The sequence below is a fragment of the Adiantum capillus-veneris genome, chromosome 7 (genome assembly GCF_014529385.1).
Source record: "Adiantum capillus-veneris isolate H3 chromosome 7, ASM1452938v2, whole genome shotgun sequence".
In the NCBI taxonomy this organism is placed as follows: Eukaryota; Viridiplantae; Streptophyta; class Polypodiopsida; order Polypodiales; family Pteridaceae; genus Adiantum; species Adiantum capillus-veneris.
The window spans coordinates 86,169,215-86,189,071 of record NC_140937.1 but is presented as its reverse complement, the minus strand read 5'-3'; the positions used below and the strand labels follow the sequence as shown (position 1 = coordinate 86,189,071).

Below are 19,857 nucleotides of genomic sequence, written 5' to 3'. Positions count from 1 at the left end.
CTTGTCTTGATGAACCATGAACACTACAAAAGTGCAGATACCTGACTTCACTTTTACTTGAACTCTCCCCCTCTTTTTCTATAGATCTGTGCTCGAAACACACAAAAAGTTCAGTGTGCCACACCAACAAATAAATAGGGAGTACAGTAGCAGACAAAGACAAACCTGTATTGAATAACAGCATGCTGCTTGCTGCAAGAAGGATGGTCAGTTGGAACATCAGCGACTCTTCTTTCTCTCCCAAAAAGATAGCAAGTTTGTCGATGGATATACAATGGCTCTGTTATGTAAAGATCACCTCACCTTAGAACACAAAATTCTTAATTGATTTTACATAATTCCTAGGATCATTTCAACTGTGATAAATCGTCTTAGAGAGCTATGAAAACCCTTTACTTATCCATTGGTTCACACAAAAACGAGCTAAGCCTGCTTAATGACAATATGAGGCATGGATCTTCTCCAAATCACAAGAGAATGTGCATTTGAGCAAATATGACTCAAAAAAGAGCTAAGCCTGCTCAACAAATATTTCCAATACTACTAAGAAAGTTATTACCATTGAAAGGTTCTCCATCTTTAAAGATGTACAAACGCCATCGCACTGTCGGCTTTCTTGCTTCTGGAGGTTCTGTGAAGAGTAAAGTAACACCTGCGATGCAAAATATACCAATCAACTTACGAGTTGCAACCGTTAAGCATGTAAGAGTCAAAGACTGCAGTAACAAAAAAGACACAATTAAGAGACGCCAGAAAAAAATAATGAAACCAGATTAAATGAACAATCATCTTATTTTAATTCAAAAAAGATAAAAACAAACATAACAATTAGTTGAAAGCGCTTAGCAAAAAGACAAAACATCTGAACTTTTGAAATCTCGTACAGGTGAAGGCTAAAATGAGATTCCACAAAATAACGACCAAGAAATAACATACCATAACCAAATTAAGTAATGTTGAAACTTGACAACATATGACCGTAACTTCATATACCTAGATGAATCCAGGATAAGCCCAGATTCACCGTTAGAGGAAAGTGCAAGGTATAGACCCATGGTAGTCACCCACAACACAATATAACCATGAGCTCTATCATGCATAGTATTGACTAAATACCATGACATCCCCACTAACGTTGTCAGTGCCCAATAGTGGGTGTAGAACTAGGTACTAATGTAGAACTAGGTACTAACATATGCTCCCAAACACAACACACAACACACAACACACCCGCACACACACGTGAGCATACATCAACATAAAGTTCGGCGTACTGAGTTTCTGTCATGACTCCAGAGATGAAGGGCAGACTCAACCATAATGAAGCCTAGCACTGAAAGAAGCATTAGACAGTAACTTCATGCTTGTCCAAACAGGAGGAATAAGATCATCACCTTCATCATCATAGCTTGGCCAACAGCTATGACGTCCTTATTCATGATATTAATGTACAAAATTAATTCAAGGTTAGAGCAGGGGACCAATTAAGTCTCCATCACAATCTTAGCCAAGAAAGACCAGATATATTGCAGGTACTGAATGTTTTTAGTGAGCACCCTGTTTTATGCAGGTGACCCCTCATATTCCACATTTTATGGGTCATGGAGTGTGAGATTTGGGTCGGGCATTGTTGTTGACAGTTGGCCCCCCATATCTAGGGGAAAGGGGGCTCCCCCTTGTATGTAGATATGTAGACTGTGGCAGAGCCTTGTACTCTCTTGTATAGTAGAGAGATTGCCTAGCAAGGCTTCTTCCCCCCCCTCCCTCTCTCTTGCGAAGTGAGGGCCTCTGTATCGCCTCTAAAGTTATTGAGTTGCCGGCTCTCTCTCTCTCTCTCTCTCTCTCTCTCTCTCTCTGGGTTAAGTAGGCAGCACACGCAGGTCTGAGGAGCAGTAAGGGCAGCATAGCAAGCAGACAAAGAAGCACACACAGCACTTTGTAGCAGCACAAAGAAAAGCTGCCCAGCGGCAGGGCAAGAAATGCAGAGAACAGCGATTCGCTACACACACACACAGACCTGCTGGCTTCCCAGCACTGCAGAGGGTGATAGCTCGGGGCAGGCGACCACAGTAGGATAGGTGAGCGTGCAGAGGTAGCAGGGCACGGGCGCACAGGGTTGAAGGTCGAGCAGGGACTCGTGCAGAGCATGCAGGGCTGAGGTCGCAATCTCTCTCTCTCTCTCTCTCTCTCTCTCTCTCTCTCTCTCTCTCTCTCTCTCTCTCTCTCTCTCTCTCTCTCTCTCTCTCTCTCTCTCTCTCCGCGTAGAAGGACTTCCTACGCGTAGCAAGTCCCCGGCACCCATCCTTTACCTACGCGTAGAAGGACTTCCCATCTCCTACGTTAAAGTTTAAAGGTTTTGAAGCTTTGAAATAAACTTTTAAAGTTGAAAGGGTTTTAAGCTTTGAAAATAAAAATAAAAAATAAACTCTTAAGTTTGCCTTATCCTCAGTCCCTCACCCTAGTACCCTACCCCACATTTGTGGGGCGGGTTCGATGGATCCACCTACCGAAGGGGGAGGGCCGGATATAGATAGCTACACCACCCCCAAAAAAAACGACGGCTACTTTCAAACGGAGAAACAGAGATACTGTGCTATCACCAGGATCCTTACGAGTGGGGAAAACCTCCAAGATACATGATGAGCTTCTGATGGAGAAGGTCGAGGTGATGCTCAAATCAGAGCTAAACTATATGAGGGATGACATCAGAAAGGAAATGCACACGAACGTTGAGAGCTACAGGAACTCCATGTATGGAGACATGATGAGAGAACTAAGGAGAGAGATCCGGGGGGTACAAAATGAGGAAATTCAGATCCTGAAAACGGAATTACGAAACCTAATCAAGGCCGAAGTAAATGTAACAGAATGTGTTATGCAAAAGAAACTCGATGAGGCAGTAGCAAGTTTTGAAGCATGGAGAACAAATATGGAAAAGCACATGGGGGAAAAAGATGCAATAATCGAGGAGCTAAAAGGAGAACTTGCGGCTTGCAAATCTGCAACTAAGGAGAAGGGAGACAACCAAGCTTCGGTGCTGAAGGAGCTCGAGGACGTGAAGGATCAGATGAAAGCTCTACGGGAAGGAGATGAACAGAAATCAAAAACGGCATCTTCATGGGCGGAACGTCTTGTTAAGACACAAGAAAAGGTTGATGAAGCAGAGAAATGGATAGAGGATGCGAAGAAAGGGAAGGCCCAGATGCCTGAGACCACACCTACCTCCACCATTATTAATATGACCATTGAAGAAGAGCAGAAAAGGAAGAATCGGGCTCTGCATGTGCGGATCACAGGAGTCAAAGACAAAGAGAATGTAGATGAAGAAGTGAGGGAACTGCTACAACACATGGGCATCACAGAGCCTACTCACACAAGTGCATGGAGAGTGGGAAAGAAAGGAATCGACGAGAAGGGAAACATAAAGGATAGGGCACTTATTCTCCGCTTCCCGAATATAGAAATAAGGAAAGAATTTCTAAAGAAGAGGCCAACTCTTAAGAAAACCGGTATTTTCCTGGGAGATGACCTTACATTGGCACAAGTGGCACACATGCAAGAGTTGATGCCAGAGATCAGGGCAGCAAGAGAAAAGGGCAAAATCGCCTTTTATAGAGGAGGGAAAGTAGTGAATCTGGAAAAGCGCTCATCATGACGGTGCGAGACCTATGGGGCGACACTCCAAATAGCGGCGTGGAATTGTAATGGATCATATAGACTAGATGTAGGTGCCTTTGAAGACAGCTTTAGGGACAGAGACATAGTTTTCTACTCAGAGACACACCAGATACCGGGACAGCTTATGCCACATGTGAAGGGATATTTATGGGAAACAGCTGGTCGACCAGACAAGAGATCTCTGCGAGGTAGCCGGGGTTCAGGAGGAGTAGCAGTCTTATTTAAAGAGGAATTGAAACCACTACTACAGATTATCAGGAAAGATGAACAAGCAAGGTATATGTGGGTGAGAATGAGAGCCGAGACAGGTAGATTTCTATATATCGCTATATGCTACTTCCCTCCAAGTACATCAGTCTACTCCTCACCTATAGGACAGTCCCCTTTCTCCATATTGAATAATGACATTGGGAGTTCTCTAGAGATGGAGACATCGTTCTCTTAGGAGACTTTAATGCCAGAACGGCCAACTCTCAAGCAGTATTCTATGATACTTCTGAGGAAATGCTCAAAGAAGTGGATTTATCACAGGAGGGGCTTACTAGAAACTCACAGGATAAAGAACACACTGAATATGGGAGACATCTCATGGAAATGGCAACTACACATGGTTTGGCCATACTTAATGGTCTAGAGAATTTCCCTTTATCTGGGGGATTCACATGCTTCCCGCAGAGGCATGGGGCCAGTACAGTGGATTATGTCATGACTTCACCAAGCTTTATTTCTAGTATCGAGGACTTTAAGGTGGGACCCAGACCGGTTGGGATTGCAGTGAATCATGCTCTCTTGACCTTGTCAATCTCCTTCCAATACAATGCCTCTCAAGTACAAAGGAAGAAGACACACACAAGATATACTTTCACGCCAGAGACTGATTGAGTCTATGTGGAAAAGATCTATAACAGGATGTGGGCAGCTGAGCCAGTATATACTGTAGAGGAGATTACTTCTCAGCTAACAGAGATACTACATGGAGCAGCACAAGAGGCATACCCACATACTCAGCCTGATCAAAAGAGAGGATCTGGGAACATGCCTCAAAACAGTTGGTACGACGAGGAATGCAGAGAGACGAGAACCCAGGTCCAGAAAGAGCTTACACTTGGGATTATCACATATAAGCAGTCTCGGATTGCTCTTCGGCGTATAGTACGTCGCAAGAAAAGGGCATTTTTAGCCAAATTGGAGAAGGATTTTTATCAGCTCTTCTTGAGTCAGGACTCACATGAGGCCTGGCGTTTATTTCACGCGCACTCATCGCCTCCGACAATTACTTCTCCTGAGATTTGGGGTCAATATGTAACATCATTATATACGGTATCTGGACAGCCTCCATTACCAGATCCACTCGAGCCATGCCCTGCTACTAGTACTTTCTTTACGACGGAAATGGTGGAAAAAGCCATTGATAAGATGAAGACAAGAAGAGCATATGATCATGAGGGCTTAGTAGCAGAACATCTGATCCATGCAAGGGATCTACTTTCAGAAGTCCTTGCTCGTCTGTTTAATCGGGTCATGTGTGAAGGATTCCCTGAATCTTGGAAATTATCTACTATCGTACCTATTTTCAAGTCAGGGGATCCTATGATACCGAGAACTACCGTACCATTATGGTGGGTCACACATTGACCCGACTGTACGCATCCATTCTGGAACAAAAATTGAGTAGATGGGCAGAGAATGAGGGCATAAGGGCAACAGGACAAGCTGGATTCAGGAGGGGTTATTCCACTTTAGATCATATTCTTACGCTCATAGCCATTATTGAGGAAGGAAGAGCAAGCAGGAGAAGGATGTATTGTTGCTTTGTGGATTTTCGGAAAGCTTTTGATACAGTACCAAGGGCCAGATTGATGCACAGAATGCAAGAGTTAGGGGTTCCCAGAGAGATTATCTGGGGGATCATGGCCTTATACGGGTCAGTAACTGGTTATGTACGTACTCCAGAAGGGGATTCCGACATTGTTCATTCCACCGTTGGAGTAAAGCAGTGATGCCCACTGTCCCCTACTTTATTCGGTATGTATATAGATGAGGTATCAGATTACATTGATAGAGAGGGTGACAGAGGTGCTCAACTTGCAGGGTCATGGATCCCTTTGTTGTTGTATGCAGATGATATTGTATTGATAGCAGAATCACCAGATGGAATGCAGAGGCAGCTAGATGCATTACAGAAATTCGCGGAAGACAGCGGACTGTCGGTAAATTTGGGTAAAACCAAAGTTCTGGTGTTTAACACCACACCGCAGTGGGTTAGGAGATCGGCACCTACATTTGCATATGGCCAGGATACAGTAGAGTACACAGATGCATACACATACCTTGGTGTGGTATTTACAGGACCGAAGTTTACTCTTAAGAAAGCAGCGGATGCTAGATTGTCCAGAGCCTCTGCGGCCTTGGGAGGGTTGGAGAGGATGTGTTCACAAGTGCAGTTTCAAGAACCACGAACAAAACTTTGGCTCTTTGATACTGTGGTGGCTTCGGCTATGCTTTATGGGGTCCAGATTTGGGGACCATCTGTGGATCAGGATAATTGGAAGTCAATGGAGAGACCTTTGGTATCTATGATTTCCCGAATGATTAGAGCCAAGGCCTCCGTACCACACGCGATTACCCGAGCGGAACTAGCTGCCCCTCCGATAGAAATTGAAGCTCTTACCAAATCAGTGTCCTTTATACACGGTTTATGGGATACAAATAATTGCCGATATACTAGATTGGCCCTCGAATCCTCTCGACAATTAGCAATGAAGGGAGATACATCATGCTGGTATGCGCAACTGTCCTCGTGGTTTCAGAGACACGGGTTCAGTATGGAAAGACTACCCCCCTTCCAATACTCTCTTGAGGCTCCATCACTGGCAATCACACGAACGGAGATTAATAAAATCATCCACCAGGATCTTATACAATTGGACACTAAGAGGACATGGGTAGACCCTACACAAGAATTGGGCATGAAGATGGCCGACTACAAAGAAAACTTCCTACAGATATCTGAAGATGGTTTTGTGATTCGCCCGAGTTACATGGATACCCACCTGTCTCATGGTTTGAGATGTGCTATTGGTCAGATTCGTACATCCTCACACCAGCTGGAAATTGAATTTGGCAGATTTAGGGGAATCCCACATGAGAGCAGAATTTGCAAGTTATGCGGAATGGAGCCGGAGACAGAATTACACTACATATGTCATTGCACCGTATACTATGAGATACGCGGGCATTTCCATTGCCTATTTCAAGAAGGATTTGGACCTCTAGATAGAGTCATGCAATACCAGGATCAAAGGTGCTTAGGCCAGTACCTACTGGAACTACATCGGCACAAGGATAATCTGATGAGAAGACAAAGAGCACTACAGCCTCAAAGGCAGATCACAGATTTCTTCGGATCGAGAGAAGCAGGAATGGAAGGAGAAGCAAGAGGCCAGCAACAAGCACAAAGGAGTACCCACATTCAGACCAAAGGCACCCTCATTGACAGGGCGATTGAGCTTAGGAAATCGAGACGACCACGACCGAGATGCAGAAGCACACTTCACCGGAGGAGACTACAACAAAGGATTAGAAGCATTCTAGCCAGACACCCAGAATGCTCCTAAGAAGTTTATCTAATACTTTGTATTTAGTTTTTCGCATTTACTTTCACACTTTTCAGACATTGTAACAGATTCACCACTTTTGTATCAGTTTGGTCTCATAGGTCACTCTGGCCTTTTGAAGATGTTAATATAACATTTCATTTCATTCTCTCTCTCTCTCTCTCTCTCTCTCTCTCTCTCTCTCTCTCTCTCTCTCTCTCTCTCTCTCTCTCTCTCTCTCTCTCTCTCTCTCTCTCTCTCTCTCTCTCTATCTATTTTATTTTTATTTTTATTTTTTTTGGAAAAATCAGGGCTATATATTACTGAGTACAATATAATCCCCAGCGGATGCCAAAATAGCCTATCACGCAGGGTGTAAAATCTGAATGGAAGGGTGAGAGCCACTATAGTGACAACTCGACTAGAACAATCTCATGGTGGTCTGTGTGATGAGTGAAGGAGAAACCACTGAGGGGGGGTATAATGCCATGTAATCTGGCCACCTGTAAGTGTGAGGAAGAGTGGTGATCTGGCCCAACGCCGTAGGAAGGCAAATCGACGAGCCTCGGCTGCTGTAGAGGTACCTGAGGAAGAATCCCACTACCAAATGAGGGTGTGAATGATGTCCAGCCAAATGGCCGTGAGGGTATCCTGAAGGAGCTGTGGTGCTGCACTGAGAATGTGAAGACAACAAGCTCTCCAAATATTCATAGTGTAATGCTAGTGATGACTGAAAAAACTTCATCACGGGTCTAAGGATCCCCCTGCCAAGCGATCTGTGGTAACATAGCCAAAGTCCCTTGCCGAAAAACCAGTCGAGGCAAGCATAAGAGCTGGATCTGTGTCTGAGCCCTCGTAGAAAAGATGCGGCCCGGGCATCGGCATCAACCATGAGACAGATCCCCAAGTGAGAAATCCATGCTGAACACCGGCTCTGCTAAGTAAAAAGCAAATTGCTAGCCACACGATATGGGAAGAGGAACATGACCAAAGACAGTGTGCAGGGGACTCGGGTAGTCGCAGAGGACAGCGAGTACATAACGGATCATGACCCATAGTAGCTAGCCAAGTCCCAACTGGAAGTCCTGCATCTGCAATCATCCACATGAAAAAAGAAATACGACGAGCCGCATGTAAATCCCAGATGGCTGACCAAAACTGCTGTAGATAGGCGTGGGAGAGACTTGAATGTAACCAGAAACGCATACGAGTGGGCTGTTGTGGGTATTGTCTCATCAATGCTAATCTTCCAATTCTGACAGTGTACTCAAAGAATGATACAAGTGCACCGGTGGGGTTAGAGTGAGGCCAATGCCACTCTCCTGGGTCCCAATAAAGCTGAGATAGTGCACGACCCTCCCACACCCAAAGCCTCCAAAGGGCGGCATCAACGGAAGCGAAACGGGGGTCAACACAACGACGCTTCCCACGGGAGCCTACTACTCGTATGGCCTCCCATCGAGCGCCGGGGTAGACAAGGTGCGGAGAGGTGGTAGCATATGTCAATCTAACATGAATCCCCTCATAGCAGTCTGTATCAACTGTGAACAGCATGGTGTCTAAACGAACTAATAAGAGAGTGCTCTGAGCAAAGAGACCTTCCCAGCCACTATGGGGAGGCATCTGAACCGTGCCTCACATGACTGCATCCCACTGTGAAGGAACGGCGGAGTCAATCTCAAGCAGTCTGTCTGTCACCCCGCGACCAATGTCATAATGTTCTGCCACAAAATCTACATCCAGCATACGTGTCTCATGAAACAACCGCATAGAGGCAGCAGGGCCAGTGTCCCAAGCAGCCCAATCAATGTGAGTCCTCTCTCCAAGCTGACGGGGTGGATTAACCGAAGAATCAAGAACTGCATCATTCCAAATGAGAGGTTGGCGCTCAATCTCCTCACGACATGAGGGAGGTGAGCGTATGATAGCCCTTCGCATGGAGACCCAAATCTAAAGGAGTGATCGGATGAAGGGTGAGAGAGTGCTGGTGAATAAAGGGGCATCCGTAAAGAGAAAACGATACCCTGTATGCCAAGTATGGCCATCTCTAGTGCCGCGGCGCGGAGTCGCTGTGGAAAGAGCGGCCTGAAGAAGCATCTTCCAAGGTTCTTGGCCGGGAAAAAGACCCCGAACAATAAGCTTGGTAAGAAGGGCGCGGCTCTGTAATTTTGGATCAATAATGCCAAGGCCACCCTCGGGTCGAGGGCGAATAATCGTGGAGCAGCGAACTCGGGCACGAGTATCAGTACTCCCATCTATGCCACTCCATAAAAAGTTCCGCACGAGTCTATGGAGCTGAGCTATCACTCCAGAATGTAGCATCCAACAGGAGGCTGTATACCATACTGTAGCCAGAATGACCTGGTTGGCGACCAATGCACGGCCAACCAACGACAGATGACGTGAAGACCAATGACAAAGCTTCCTGCGAATAGACTGTAGTACGGGTGCAAACTGCTGCTGTGAGGAAACGTCAAATCCAACCTGGAAGCCCAGATATCTGCATGTCTGTTCTGGTTGTAGCCATGTGAAACCATCAGTTACCCCCCAAGTAGGTACGTCATCACTGCCAACCAATAACCCATAGGATTTATGCCAGTTAATGCGTGCACCACTGGCAATGCAAAAAACCTCCAGGGCTCCTCGCATGGCATCAAGAGCTGCTAGCAAATAGCGCAACATCAGCATAGTGTCATCAGAATACTCCTGATCGATAAGGTTCGGAGCTAAAGGTACTGGCATGGTCAAGCCACGAAATGCATGAGTCTGAGCACGAAGAAAGTCAGACATAGTCTCTCCCACAAGCAGATACAGATATGCTGCTAAAGGGCATCCCTGACGGACAGATCGAGAGAGCTGAAAACTGCGACTGACACGACCACCAATAGTAATAGCACTGCTGGCAGTCCTGAAGAGAGCAGATATGCCTGAGATCCATCTCGAAGGGAAACCCATCCTGGTTAATGATCCTTCTAGAAACTCCCACTCAACACGATCGTATGCTTTCTCGAAGTCAAGGATCAAAAAAGCGAGAGGTTCAGAAGATGTTCTGGCCCACTCTACTGCCTCATAAAAAGTGAAGATATTATCCAATATGCATCTATCCATGACAAAGCCTGTCTGAGAAGTGTGAATAATATCTGGTAAGAACAGTCGCAAGCGATGGCTGATCAGTAACGCTAATATCTTATAGACCGAAGGGAGTAGGGTAATAGGTCTCCACTGGCGAAGCTGAGTGGTGTCACCCCCTTTCAGAATAAGAGATATGAGACCTGAACAAAGATCCGGATGCATATAGCCTAATGCAAAGATATCCTAACAACCACGAAGCAGTGGCGTACGCAATACATCCCAATAGGTCAAAAAGAAAGCTCTAGTGAGGCCATCCTCGCCTGGACAGGAAGATGGATCTAGACTCTCGATAGCAGCATGAAGCTCTGCAAGTGTGAATGGAGCCAACAAGATCTCTGCCATAGTGTCTGTACAACGACGTTGGGTGTGATGCCAGATCTGCTCACAGGCAAGTAAAACCTCAGTAGTGCATACATCAGCAGTGAACAATGCCTCAAAATAATCTGCAGACATATCAAGAATAACATCAGGATGCATATGAAGTGTTCCTTGAGCATCGCACAAAGTCCCGAGGGTGGTGCCAAGAGGGCGCTCTTTATGCGCAGTGAAGAAGTCCTTATTCATTCGATCAGCTTTAGCTATCCAATGAGATACTGAAGCATGATGAGTGAACTCAGACCTAGCCTCCTGTATGCGACGAATTTCCTGTGTGAGCTCTGTTTGTCTAGCAGCGAGGTAAGCATCCTGAGGCCACTCCTCAAGCAAGCGCTGAGTGGAACCAAGAGGAATGTGGAGGTCAGACTCGCGTACTCTCAACTGACGATGAATACTAGCAGTCTGATCACGACAGTAAATACTAGACTGAGTAATGCAATGTGCAAGGAACTCTCCAGGGGGACCACAATAAGAATCACCTGTGGACCACAAGTCACGAATCTGCTGCTGCAAGACTTCGGTGGTGAGAACACTGTCAGGGATGCGGCAGCCTCGTCTCTGTGCAGCGGATCTAGTGAAAGAGAGAAACAATGAGATGGGAAAATGATCTGAGAGGCTTGTCCCTCGCCAAATAGTAGTAAATCCACCAAGAGCTGCTGCCCAAGGGCCAATGTAAAAACGATCAAGTCGCTCTAATAGTCGTCCCTGCTGTCTCTGAAACCCCCACGAGTAATGAAGTGTAGCAGGGTGGTGACCAAAAGAAGGTATGTGCCAAGCGTCAACACCTTGAATAGCTAGAAGAAATTGATCCCAAGCTGGCTGCTCATCTGGAGAAATGGATGATAGAACTGGAGGAGTGAGCGATCGCCAGCAGAGTCGCTCTCTACGTTGTTGAAGTCGCCTCCAACAACCCAAGAGTCCACAGCAGGTAGAGCAGCAACCAAAGAGGACCAAAAAGTAGCTCTCTCCCGAGGAGTAGTGAGTGCATATACTGACATAAAACCAATGGTAGAGTCCCGAATCCGGATAGAAACATAGACGGCTCTGCCAGCGACAAGGGTGCCATGCTGCTGAACTGATGCTAAGTATCGTGGCCCCACTGAAATGCATACACCGCAACTCTGTCCATGAATGCCTAGAGCAGGCTCCCAAAAAGTGTGAGCCCCCGAGGGCATGAGATTACCAAAGGGAGAGGCAATCTTATGCTCCTGTACTGGTAATATATCCACAGGTCCTACTACATGAGCATGTAAATCTCTGTGAAGTAAAAGCTTACGTGAACCTCTTACCCGAGAAGTCTGTAAACCATTAGTATTCCAAGAAACTACATGTAAATCCATAGTCTGCATGGAAGAATTGGTAAAGCATCTGACTAACTGCGTATCTTCTTGGAGGCAGCCGGGCCATCCAAGGGATGAGTTTCTGGCGGGAGGAAAGCAACCCGCAACCCTTCTCTAAAATATGGCGTCTCATTGCACCAACTGCGAACCTCAGCTTGTTTACATTGCATGACCGATGTTGCAGCTTTGACACCCCAAATGCGCATAGACATAGGAAGCACCACATCTGAGGATACATGAATGATCATAGGCAATGAATAGCAAGCATAAACATCACTCCATTCCATTGCACCAACACAGGAAGGGAAGTGTGGAGACAATACATCTGGAGCGGAAGTAGACAACCATAAATTAAGCTGAGCCATAGTTTGTGCATGCACAAAATGCAGAACCTGATCCTCGAACCATTCCTGAGCTGCAGGGAATGGAAGGAAAAAGGAATGGGTAGGCTGAGAGCGACTGCCTATTATAGAGGGAACACAACCTGGCTTGTGGTGCATAAGATAGAGCTGCACTCGCAATGGTCCTTCTGAGTCACCGCACATTTCAGCTCGATGAGTGCCCCATGAAAGAGGGCAAGAGCTGAGAAAACTGCGTGGGATGTAAGTATGAGCGGCTGAGGAAGGGGGTGGACCAGATGGTGGAGGGGGGGGAGTAAGGGCGAGAGGGAGGGGAGGAAAAGGGAGAGGAAGCAACGGTGAATGATCCATCTGCATGGGAATAGGGATTTCGGGAATAGGGGAAGGAGCAGGTAGGAGAATGGCAAGTGATGGAGGAGCTGGAAGCAGAGGTAAGTGATCCTGGGCTGAAGAAGAAGAATGGCGAGGAGAAGCTGGGGGTAAGGGAGTGGCGGAAACTTGTGAGGGAGCAAGAGAGTTAACACTGGGGGTTGCTTGCGGGGTGGGTTGCTGACGAGGACGGAAGGAATGGTTACGACCTACTGTCTGCCATGCAGTCTCAATAGGAACTGAAGCAGAGGGAGGAACATGGAGGGTTGAAGCTCTAGGAGCACCCTTAGGCTGTTGAGGTGCTCGAGTAGTAGTAGTAGGAACCGGCTGTGGATGCTGACCACGTGGCTGAGTGTGGGTGCCTCGAGTTGGCTGTTGTTGGCGCCGATGGCGTGGCTGAGTGGGGCAATCGCGCGCCAAGTGTCCCATCTCGTGACAACGTAAACACTGTCTTGGGCGGCCAGTGACTACCATTCAGCAGGACTAGTCTCAATCACGCACAGCCACAGTAACTGTATCTGGTAATGAAGTATCCACAAACACCAGGACCTGAATGCGAGGTGGACCAGAGGAGAAGATGCACGATCCTGCAACTACTATGCCAAAATGAGCAGCAATCATCTGAAGGAGATGCTCATCAATAAAATGGAGAGGCATATCCGGGAAGGAAAGCGTCAGAGGGAATCTAGGAATAAGATGTCGGCTGTCAAACTCCTCAGTAGTGAACTCTGGATACCACCTCGTCAAGTATATCATTCTGCGATCAGAGAGTATCGGAGAGCGAGCCAGGAGAGCTGAGGCAGTGGCGGGATTTGAAAGACGTACCATGAATATGCCTCTGCCAAGTAATGTAAGTTCCGAGACCCGTCCCTGAGTAGTGCCCAGTGCAGTCTGACACCAATCACGTATAGAAGAGCGAGGTGGAGACTGTCCAATCATCCGGCCAACCAAGGCATGCTGTGCCAAGTGTTGAATTTTGGAGTCAATGCGTGTCCACAGGTCACCAGTACAATCCACGCGACAGGCAAGTGGTGATGGAGCACCGTGTGTGGCACTCAAGACCGGCAAAGCCGCCATGAAGAATGGGCGAGACTGGCAAACGGGAAAAGCAAGACCCAATAGTGAAGCTTGAACGCTTTCACGCTCGCTCTCTTTCTCTCCTTTCTTTGCAGGTAGCAGAACAATGCAGACGGGGAAGGTGTGAAACAGGTGGGGTTGGCGGATTAGGGTTTCAGGGAATTAGGGTTTCAAGAAATTAGGGTTTCCAAGAAATTAGGTTTTCCAAGAAATTAGGGTTTCGCAGGCAGGAGGGTGCGGCTGCAGGTGCACGTGGAGGGTTGCTCGCGACTGGCTGCAGGTTCGCACAGGGATGGCAGTTTCGGGTTGTTAGGTTTTCTTGCGGCTGTAGCAGGTGCGCGCAGGCTGCTGGCGACGTTTTAGGGTTCGCGCAGGCAGCGCAGCAGGCAGCAGGCAGGATGCGCGTGGCAGCCAGCAGGTGTAGGCAGGTCGCGCAGGGCAGCCAGTAGGTCGCGCAGGTACTCTCTCTCTCTCTCTCTCTCTCTCTCTCTCTCTCTCTCTCTCTCTCTCTCTCTCTCTCTCTCTCTCTTAAAAAGAACAGTTGCTATATACTGAGTACAAAGAGATTTCTAGAGATGCTCAAGAGAGTCTATCTTCTGGAAGAAGTACAAACTGTGGATGATCAGTGGCAAGGCTGTATGTACATCAAGGTGGAAACTCAGAAGAATGATGAATAAACCACCGCGGAGGGGCATAGTGTCACATGATCGTGCCTCTATCCATACTGAAAAGAATCGTAGTACGCACCCAGAGTCGAGGAAACTGATGTCGTCTCCTCTCTGCTGCCCTAGAGAGGGCTGCTGAAGAATCCCATTAGCTACGCAAGGTATGCAAAAGCTCAGACCAAACTGCAACAAAAGTAGGGTCACATGGTAAGGATGACCACCCAAAACCTGATCACAGCGAGCCTTCCATATAATCCACAATACTATTCTGCATATCGTAGCAAATAGAATATCACGAGGTTGTATGTCAAATTCATGTACTTAAGCACGCACCATGTCCAGTGTGCCTCGTCTGTATCCGAAGGCAGTCAGCAAAAAATATTGGATCTGTGGAAGATCCCTCATACATGGTATGTGAGCCCTGATGTTGCGAAAGCCAAGTGACGGCCCCCCACGTCACAAAACCCTCCTGAATCCCAACTCTACAAAAAAGGCAGCAAACAGCATGCCATACATAATGTGCATGTGGGCGGATCCAGAAACAATGGTGGAGCGTCTCCTCCACCTGTGTCAAACAACACTAACAAGCAGGATCATGTCCTGCCCGAGCAACCCACGTCCCAACCAGGAGACCTGCAGACATGAAGGCTCCAAATGCAAGACCAATACTGATACATGAATGGATAAGAGAGCTTCTGCTCCAACCAATGTTGTAGCTGGCGTGGCTGATGACAGACAGTCTAGTGGCAAAAAATGATCTCTCTGCCAATGTGCGCGATGTACTCTAAAAAGGACACAGTCTCCTCTGCAATGTGTCTCGGCCACATCCACTCTCCCAGATCCCAGACAAGCTGTGCCAATGGTAAACCTTCCAAAACCCACAACCTCCATAACGATGCCTCCTCTGAAGAAAACACAGCGTCTACACATAAGAGCTTACCAAACGCACCTACCACTCAAACTGGCTCATAATGCAAATCAGGCTGCTCATCCAAAGGAGAAGAGCCCTGAAATGTCAGGCGCATGTGCCATCTACTATGTCCGTGATCTGCAAGTGAGAAGACAAGAGTGCCTCTGCGCATCAAGTGGGGATGCCTGTCATCATCAAAAAAAGCCCACCAGCCCTCATGCATGGGCAGATCGAGTCACCCAGGATAGCCTGCCGCCAATCCGGAGGAAGAGCATCCTCAAACTCTAGCATTCGGGTGGCAATTCCCCTGCATATACCGAACTCAATGCTAATGAAATCCACATCAAGAAAACCTACCTCTAAACAAATCCGTACAGAAGCTACTGGCCCATATCCCATTTGGCCCAGTCAATATGAGTCCGCTCCCCTAACTGACATACCTCATGATCACGAACATATGCATTTCAAATCAAGGGCTGTCTCTCAATCTCCTCAATGCATCGCAGTCTTCAACGAATCATACCCTGACGAACAGTCAGCCAAATCTGTAAAAGTGATCTCATAAAAGGAGATACCTGAGTATAATCCAAAGGAGCATCAGGGAAGATGAAACGGATAGTCGTGCCCCAAGGCCCCTCTGCATCTAATGATCCAAAACGTGCCACTGCACAGGACAAAGCATGATACAAAAATTGTTTCCAAGACTCAACCCCAAGAAATAAGCCTCTAACTACCAAGTTTGGACAGCAGAGCACCGATCTGCATCTCTCGATCAATGATGCCCAACCCTCCTCTTCGCAAGGCAATATAACGGTACGCCAGCTAACTCTGGGACAGGTGTCGTGCATGCCATCCGAACCTCCCCGCAAATAGTTGCGCACCAAATGCCAAAGCTGAATGAATACCCCAGCATGCATAGTCCAGCAAGAAGCGGTGTACCAAACAGTTGCCAAGAGAACCTGGTTCACAATCAAGGCTCTGCTCGCAAGAGAGAGATGCATAGACGACCAATGACAAAGCTTCCTCCTTGTTCCGGCGATACATCAATGCCAACCTAAAAGCCCAAGTAACGACATGACTATCCAAGAGCCAACCAAGTAAACCCATCCTGCACACCCCATTGTGGAGCTTCATCAACACCAATTAGAAACCAAACGATTTATTCCAATTGATAAGAGCTCCGCTAGCAATGCAAAAAACAGTAAGAGCATCCCACAATCTATCCAACAAATGAGGTGCATAATGAGAGCAAACCAAGGTATCATCTCCTGATCCAATAAATCTGGTTCCCCTTAAACTGGCATGTGAAGACCGTGCAGTGAAGGAGTCCTGCCACGCAAGTATGAAGACATAGCCTCTGCAAAGAACAAGAAAAAGTGGAGCCAAATGACATCCCTATCGCACAGATCTCGAGAGGTGAAACCAACGACCAATACAACCATTGATAGCAATTGCCCTATAAGAAAATCTGTATAAGGAAGAAACCCCCGTAATCCACCGTGTAGAAAAACCCATCCTCTGTAGCGTGCCTTCTAGAAAACCCCAATCCACACGATCATAGGCCTTCTCGAAGTCAAGAAGTATAAGAGCCACCGACTGCCCAGACTACTGTGGCCACTCCAAAGCCTCATAAAAAGTGAAAATGTTGTCTAGGATGCATCTATCCTGAACAAAGCCAATCTGTGAAGCATGAATGAGATCAGGCATAAATGATCGCAATCCAGCAGCAATCATATGGGCTAGAATCTTGTACACAAAAGACATGCGAGTAATCAGACGCCACTAGCGTATATAAGTAGTCCCCACCTTTGGGTATAAGAGATACTAGCCCAGATGAAATGGCAAGAGGCATCTCTCTCTCTCTCTCTCTCTCTCTCTCTCTCTCTCTCTCTCTCTCTCTCTCTCTCTCTCTCTCTCTGGAAAAAGTCAGGGCTGTATATTACTGAGTACAAAATAAACTCTCTCTCTCTCTCTCTCTCTCTCTCTCTCTCTCTCTCTCTCTCTCTCTCTCTCTCTCTCTCTCTTTTTGAGTTTACCCTAGCTGATCACGAGACCGAGTCCTCTCTCCCTCCCTGTCTCCCCCTGGGCGAGGGCAGCCCTGTGCGGGGGCGTTAACTCTCAGCCCCACCCTGCTCAAGCTTAAACAGCCCCGGCCCACCTGCAGACGTTCTGCTCAGCAACGCTCAGTGCCATTGTCACAAGATGGGCACCACGTGCAAATAGAAAAGAACAGACTGAACAGACTTTTAGCACTTCAATAACAATTGAACTAAAAGAGAGAGACGACACGCGACATGGAGTGGCGGAATTCCACCCCAGAGAATATTGGCCCCAAACCTTGGCGCCCCTTTCGGTATTTCTTTATATTGCATCAACACAGTACAAGCTGGTACACCAGACTCTGCACCTTCTCCAAGAAGCATGCCGGAGAATGAGCCTTAACCTCATATTTAAAGGCCCTTGGCCTAAAAAGCAATTACAGTGAAAAGCCTTCAAACTCAAAAGCATCTGGTCCAAAAATCAGTGCCAAAAAGCTGCCAACGTAAATCACGGAAATCCGTACAGCTGCCACGTCATCATGCCAACGCAAAACGCGAAAATCCGTCCAGCATGCCACGTCATCATGTCAGCGCAACATTCGAAAAACTGCCATGTCATCAGTTTGCGGGTTCTGCTTTATTTTAATCCTTTATGTCACTTGGGGCCCCATCGGACGGGGTCCCCATAAGTTGGTAGGACTTCTTCTTCTGTTACTTGTTCTCTTAGGGTTTAGGCCCCTCGGCCAGCATCTACAAGTTGGCTCCATTCTTTAGGGTTTTGACACGTCAACAGTTTGTGACATCTCCCCTTCTTGAAAGAGAGTAATCGTCCGCAATTACACCATATCTGCAAAACAACTCAAGTTAGCTAAAAAAATTCCGAGGGACATTCCAAGAGCAATCGGTGTGCTCTTTTATTAAGGAGTTAGCTTCTCCTTTCTGCTCTTTTGATCAAGGAGTTAGCTTCTCCTTTCGTCCAGATCGAAACTCTTGATATTTCGGCGTAGTAAAATTAGCCATCACACCCAAACCGTATTGATCTTCCACGGGTGTCTTGATGCACTTAAATTACATACCCAAGCAATCTCATCCAATTAGGAATATTCAGTAATCGACACATCACAATGCAACACAAATGCTCACATATGCATGTTACAAGACACAACAAACAGTGCCGCTGAGCACTCTCCCGAGACAAACGGTCTGCGGTATGAAGCTACTCAACGACTACCTCGTCACTCCCCCCACAAATAACCTAGAAAGGTCCGAGCCATGAGCTCAGAGGACTGTACAACCAAACGCTCCCCAAACTGCAGTTTGCATCACTCGGAGGTTCAAGCATACAACCAAACGCTCCCCAGGCATCGGCCTGCGTCATTCGCAGGTTTTCTAGCATACAACGAAACGCCCCCCAAGCATCGGCCAGCGTCGTTCCGAGGTTCAAACAATACCAAAACAGTATTTCTCACTTCTCCACCTAGGAATAAAAATCACCAATCAATGAAACCAGTATTAAAACCAGAGTCAAACATTTCAAATCGGCACCAAGACAGGTTTAAAACAGATAGCATCCATTTCAAACAAAGTTCAAACAATACTTTCTCAAACAATGTTCAAAAGTATCTAACTAGAAAAACACTAGAGAGATCATTCAGGGTTTTGTTCGAACAACCGAACTTTGAGGACAACGGGCTTGCCCTTCTGCATCACGGTGATGGTTCGGTTCCAGACTTGGAGAGTTGCATCATTCTTGTGATGCCAGGGCATGCCCAAGAGAACGTCGCAATTGCCCAACTTCATAATGTGGACATCGGCTTTTCCATGATAATCTTGTATAGTCACTGGAAGTGCACCAATGAGCGGTACCACTTTCTAAGTTTGCCCCGTGGCTAGCTCAGCTTCAATTTCTCCACCCTCTGCATCATAATCAAAGTGCATCTGCTTCAAGAATTCTAGCTGGATGAAGTTCTCCATAGCTCCGAGCTCAAAGAAAATAAGGGCGTTCAAGCCGTTGACTTTTCCAGAAGCTCTGCATAATTCATTAAAACTCTCGAGGTGTATACCATAAATATCGGGTACTAGTCCAATAGCACGTCTAGCCTTCTTGGCTGGAGGTGGCCGCGGGGATCTGTCTGTCGTGGGAGCAAAAGGTTGCACTGAGGACGTCGAGGCTCGCTCAGGACATGTATTGAACGTATGCCCTATTTGGAAACATTCAAAGCATCGGCCTTCTTATAACAAGGCGTCTCGTTGACGTTGTGTCAGACAAGGCCGTTGAGGTTGGTTTTAAGGGGATTCCCGAGAATTTGTTCGTTGT

The 19,857-nt window shown here is 46.9% G+C and overlaps 1 protein-coding gene across 6 annotated transcripts in view; it reads right to left on the bottom strand.

Annotated features, from left to right (window-relative positions):
- DDL (SMAD/FHA domain-containing protein) overlaps positions 1–19,857 on the bottom strand; it is a 70,927-nt gene that overhangs the window by 1,367 nt on the left and 49,703 nt on the right. For all 6 annotated transcript variants that reach the window (XR_015188601.1, XR_015188602.1, XM_086516189.1 and 3 more), the window contains exons 6-8: positions 560–652; positions 166–280; positions 42–86 (exon numbers count right to left, since the gene is read on the bottom strand). Coding sequence is in view for 4 of the 6 variants with exons in the window: in XM_086516189.1 (XP_086372315.1) it covers positions 42–86; positions 166–280; positions 560–652 (253 nt within the window). In the remaining 2 variants the exon portion in view is untranslated. The remainder of the gene's footprint in view (positions 1–41; positions 87–165; positions 281–559; positions 653–19,857) is intronic.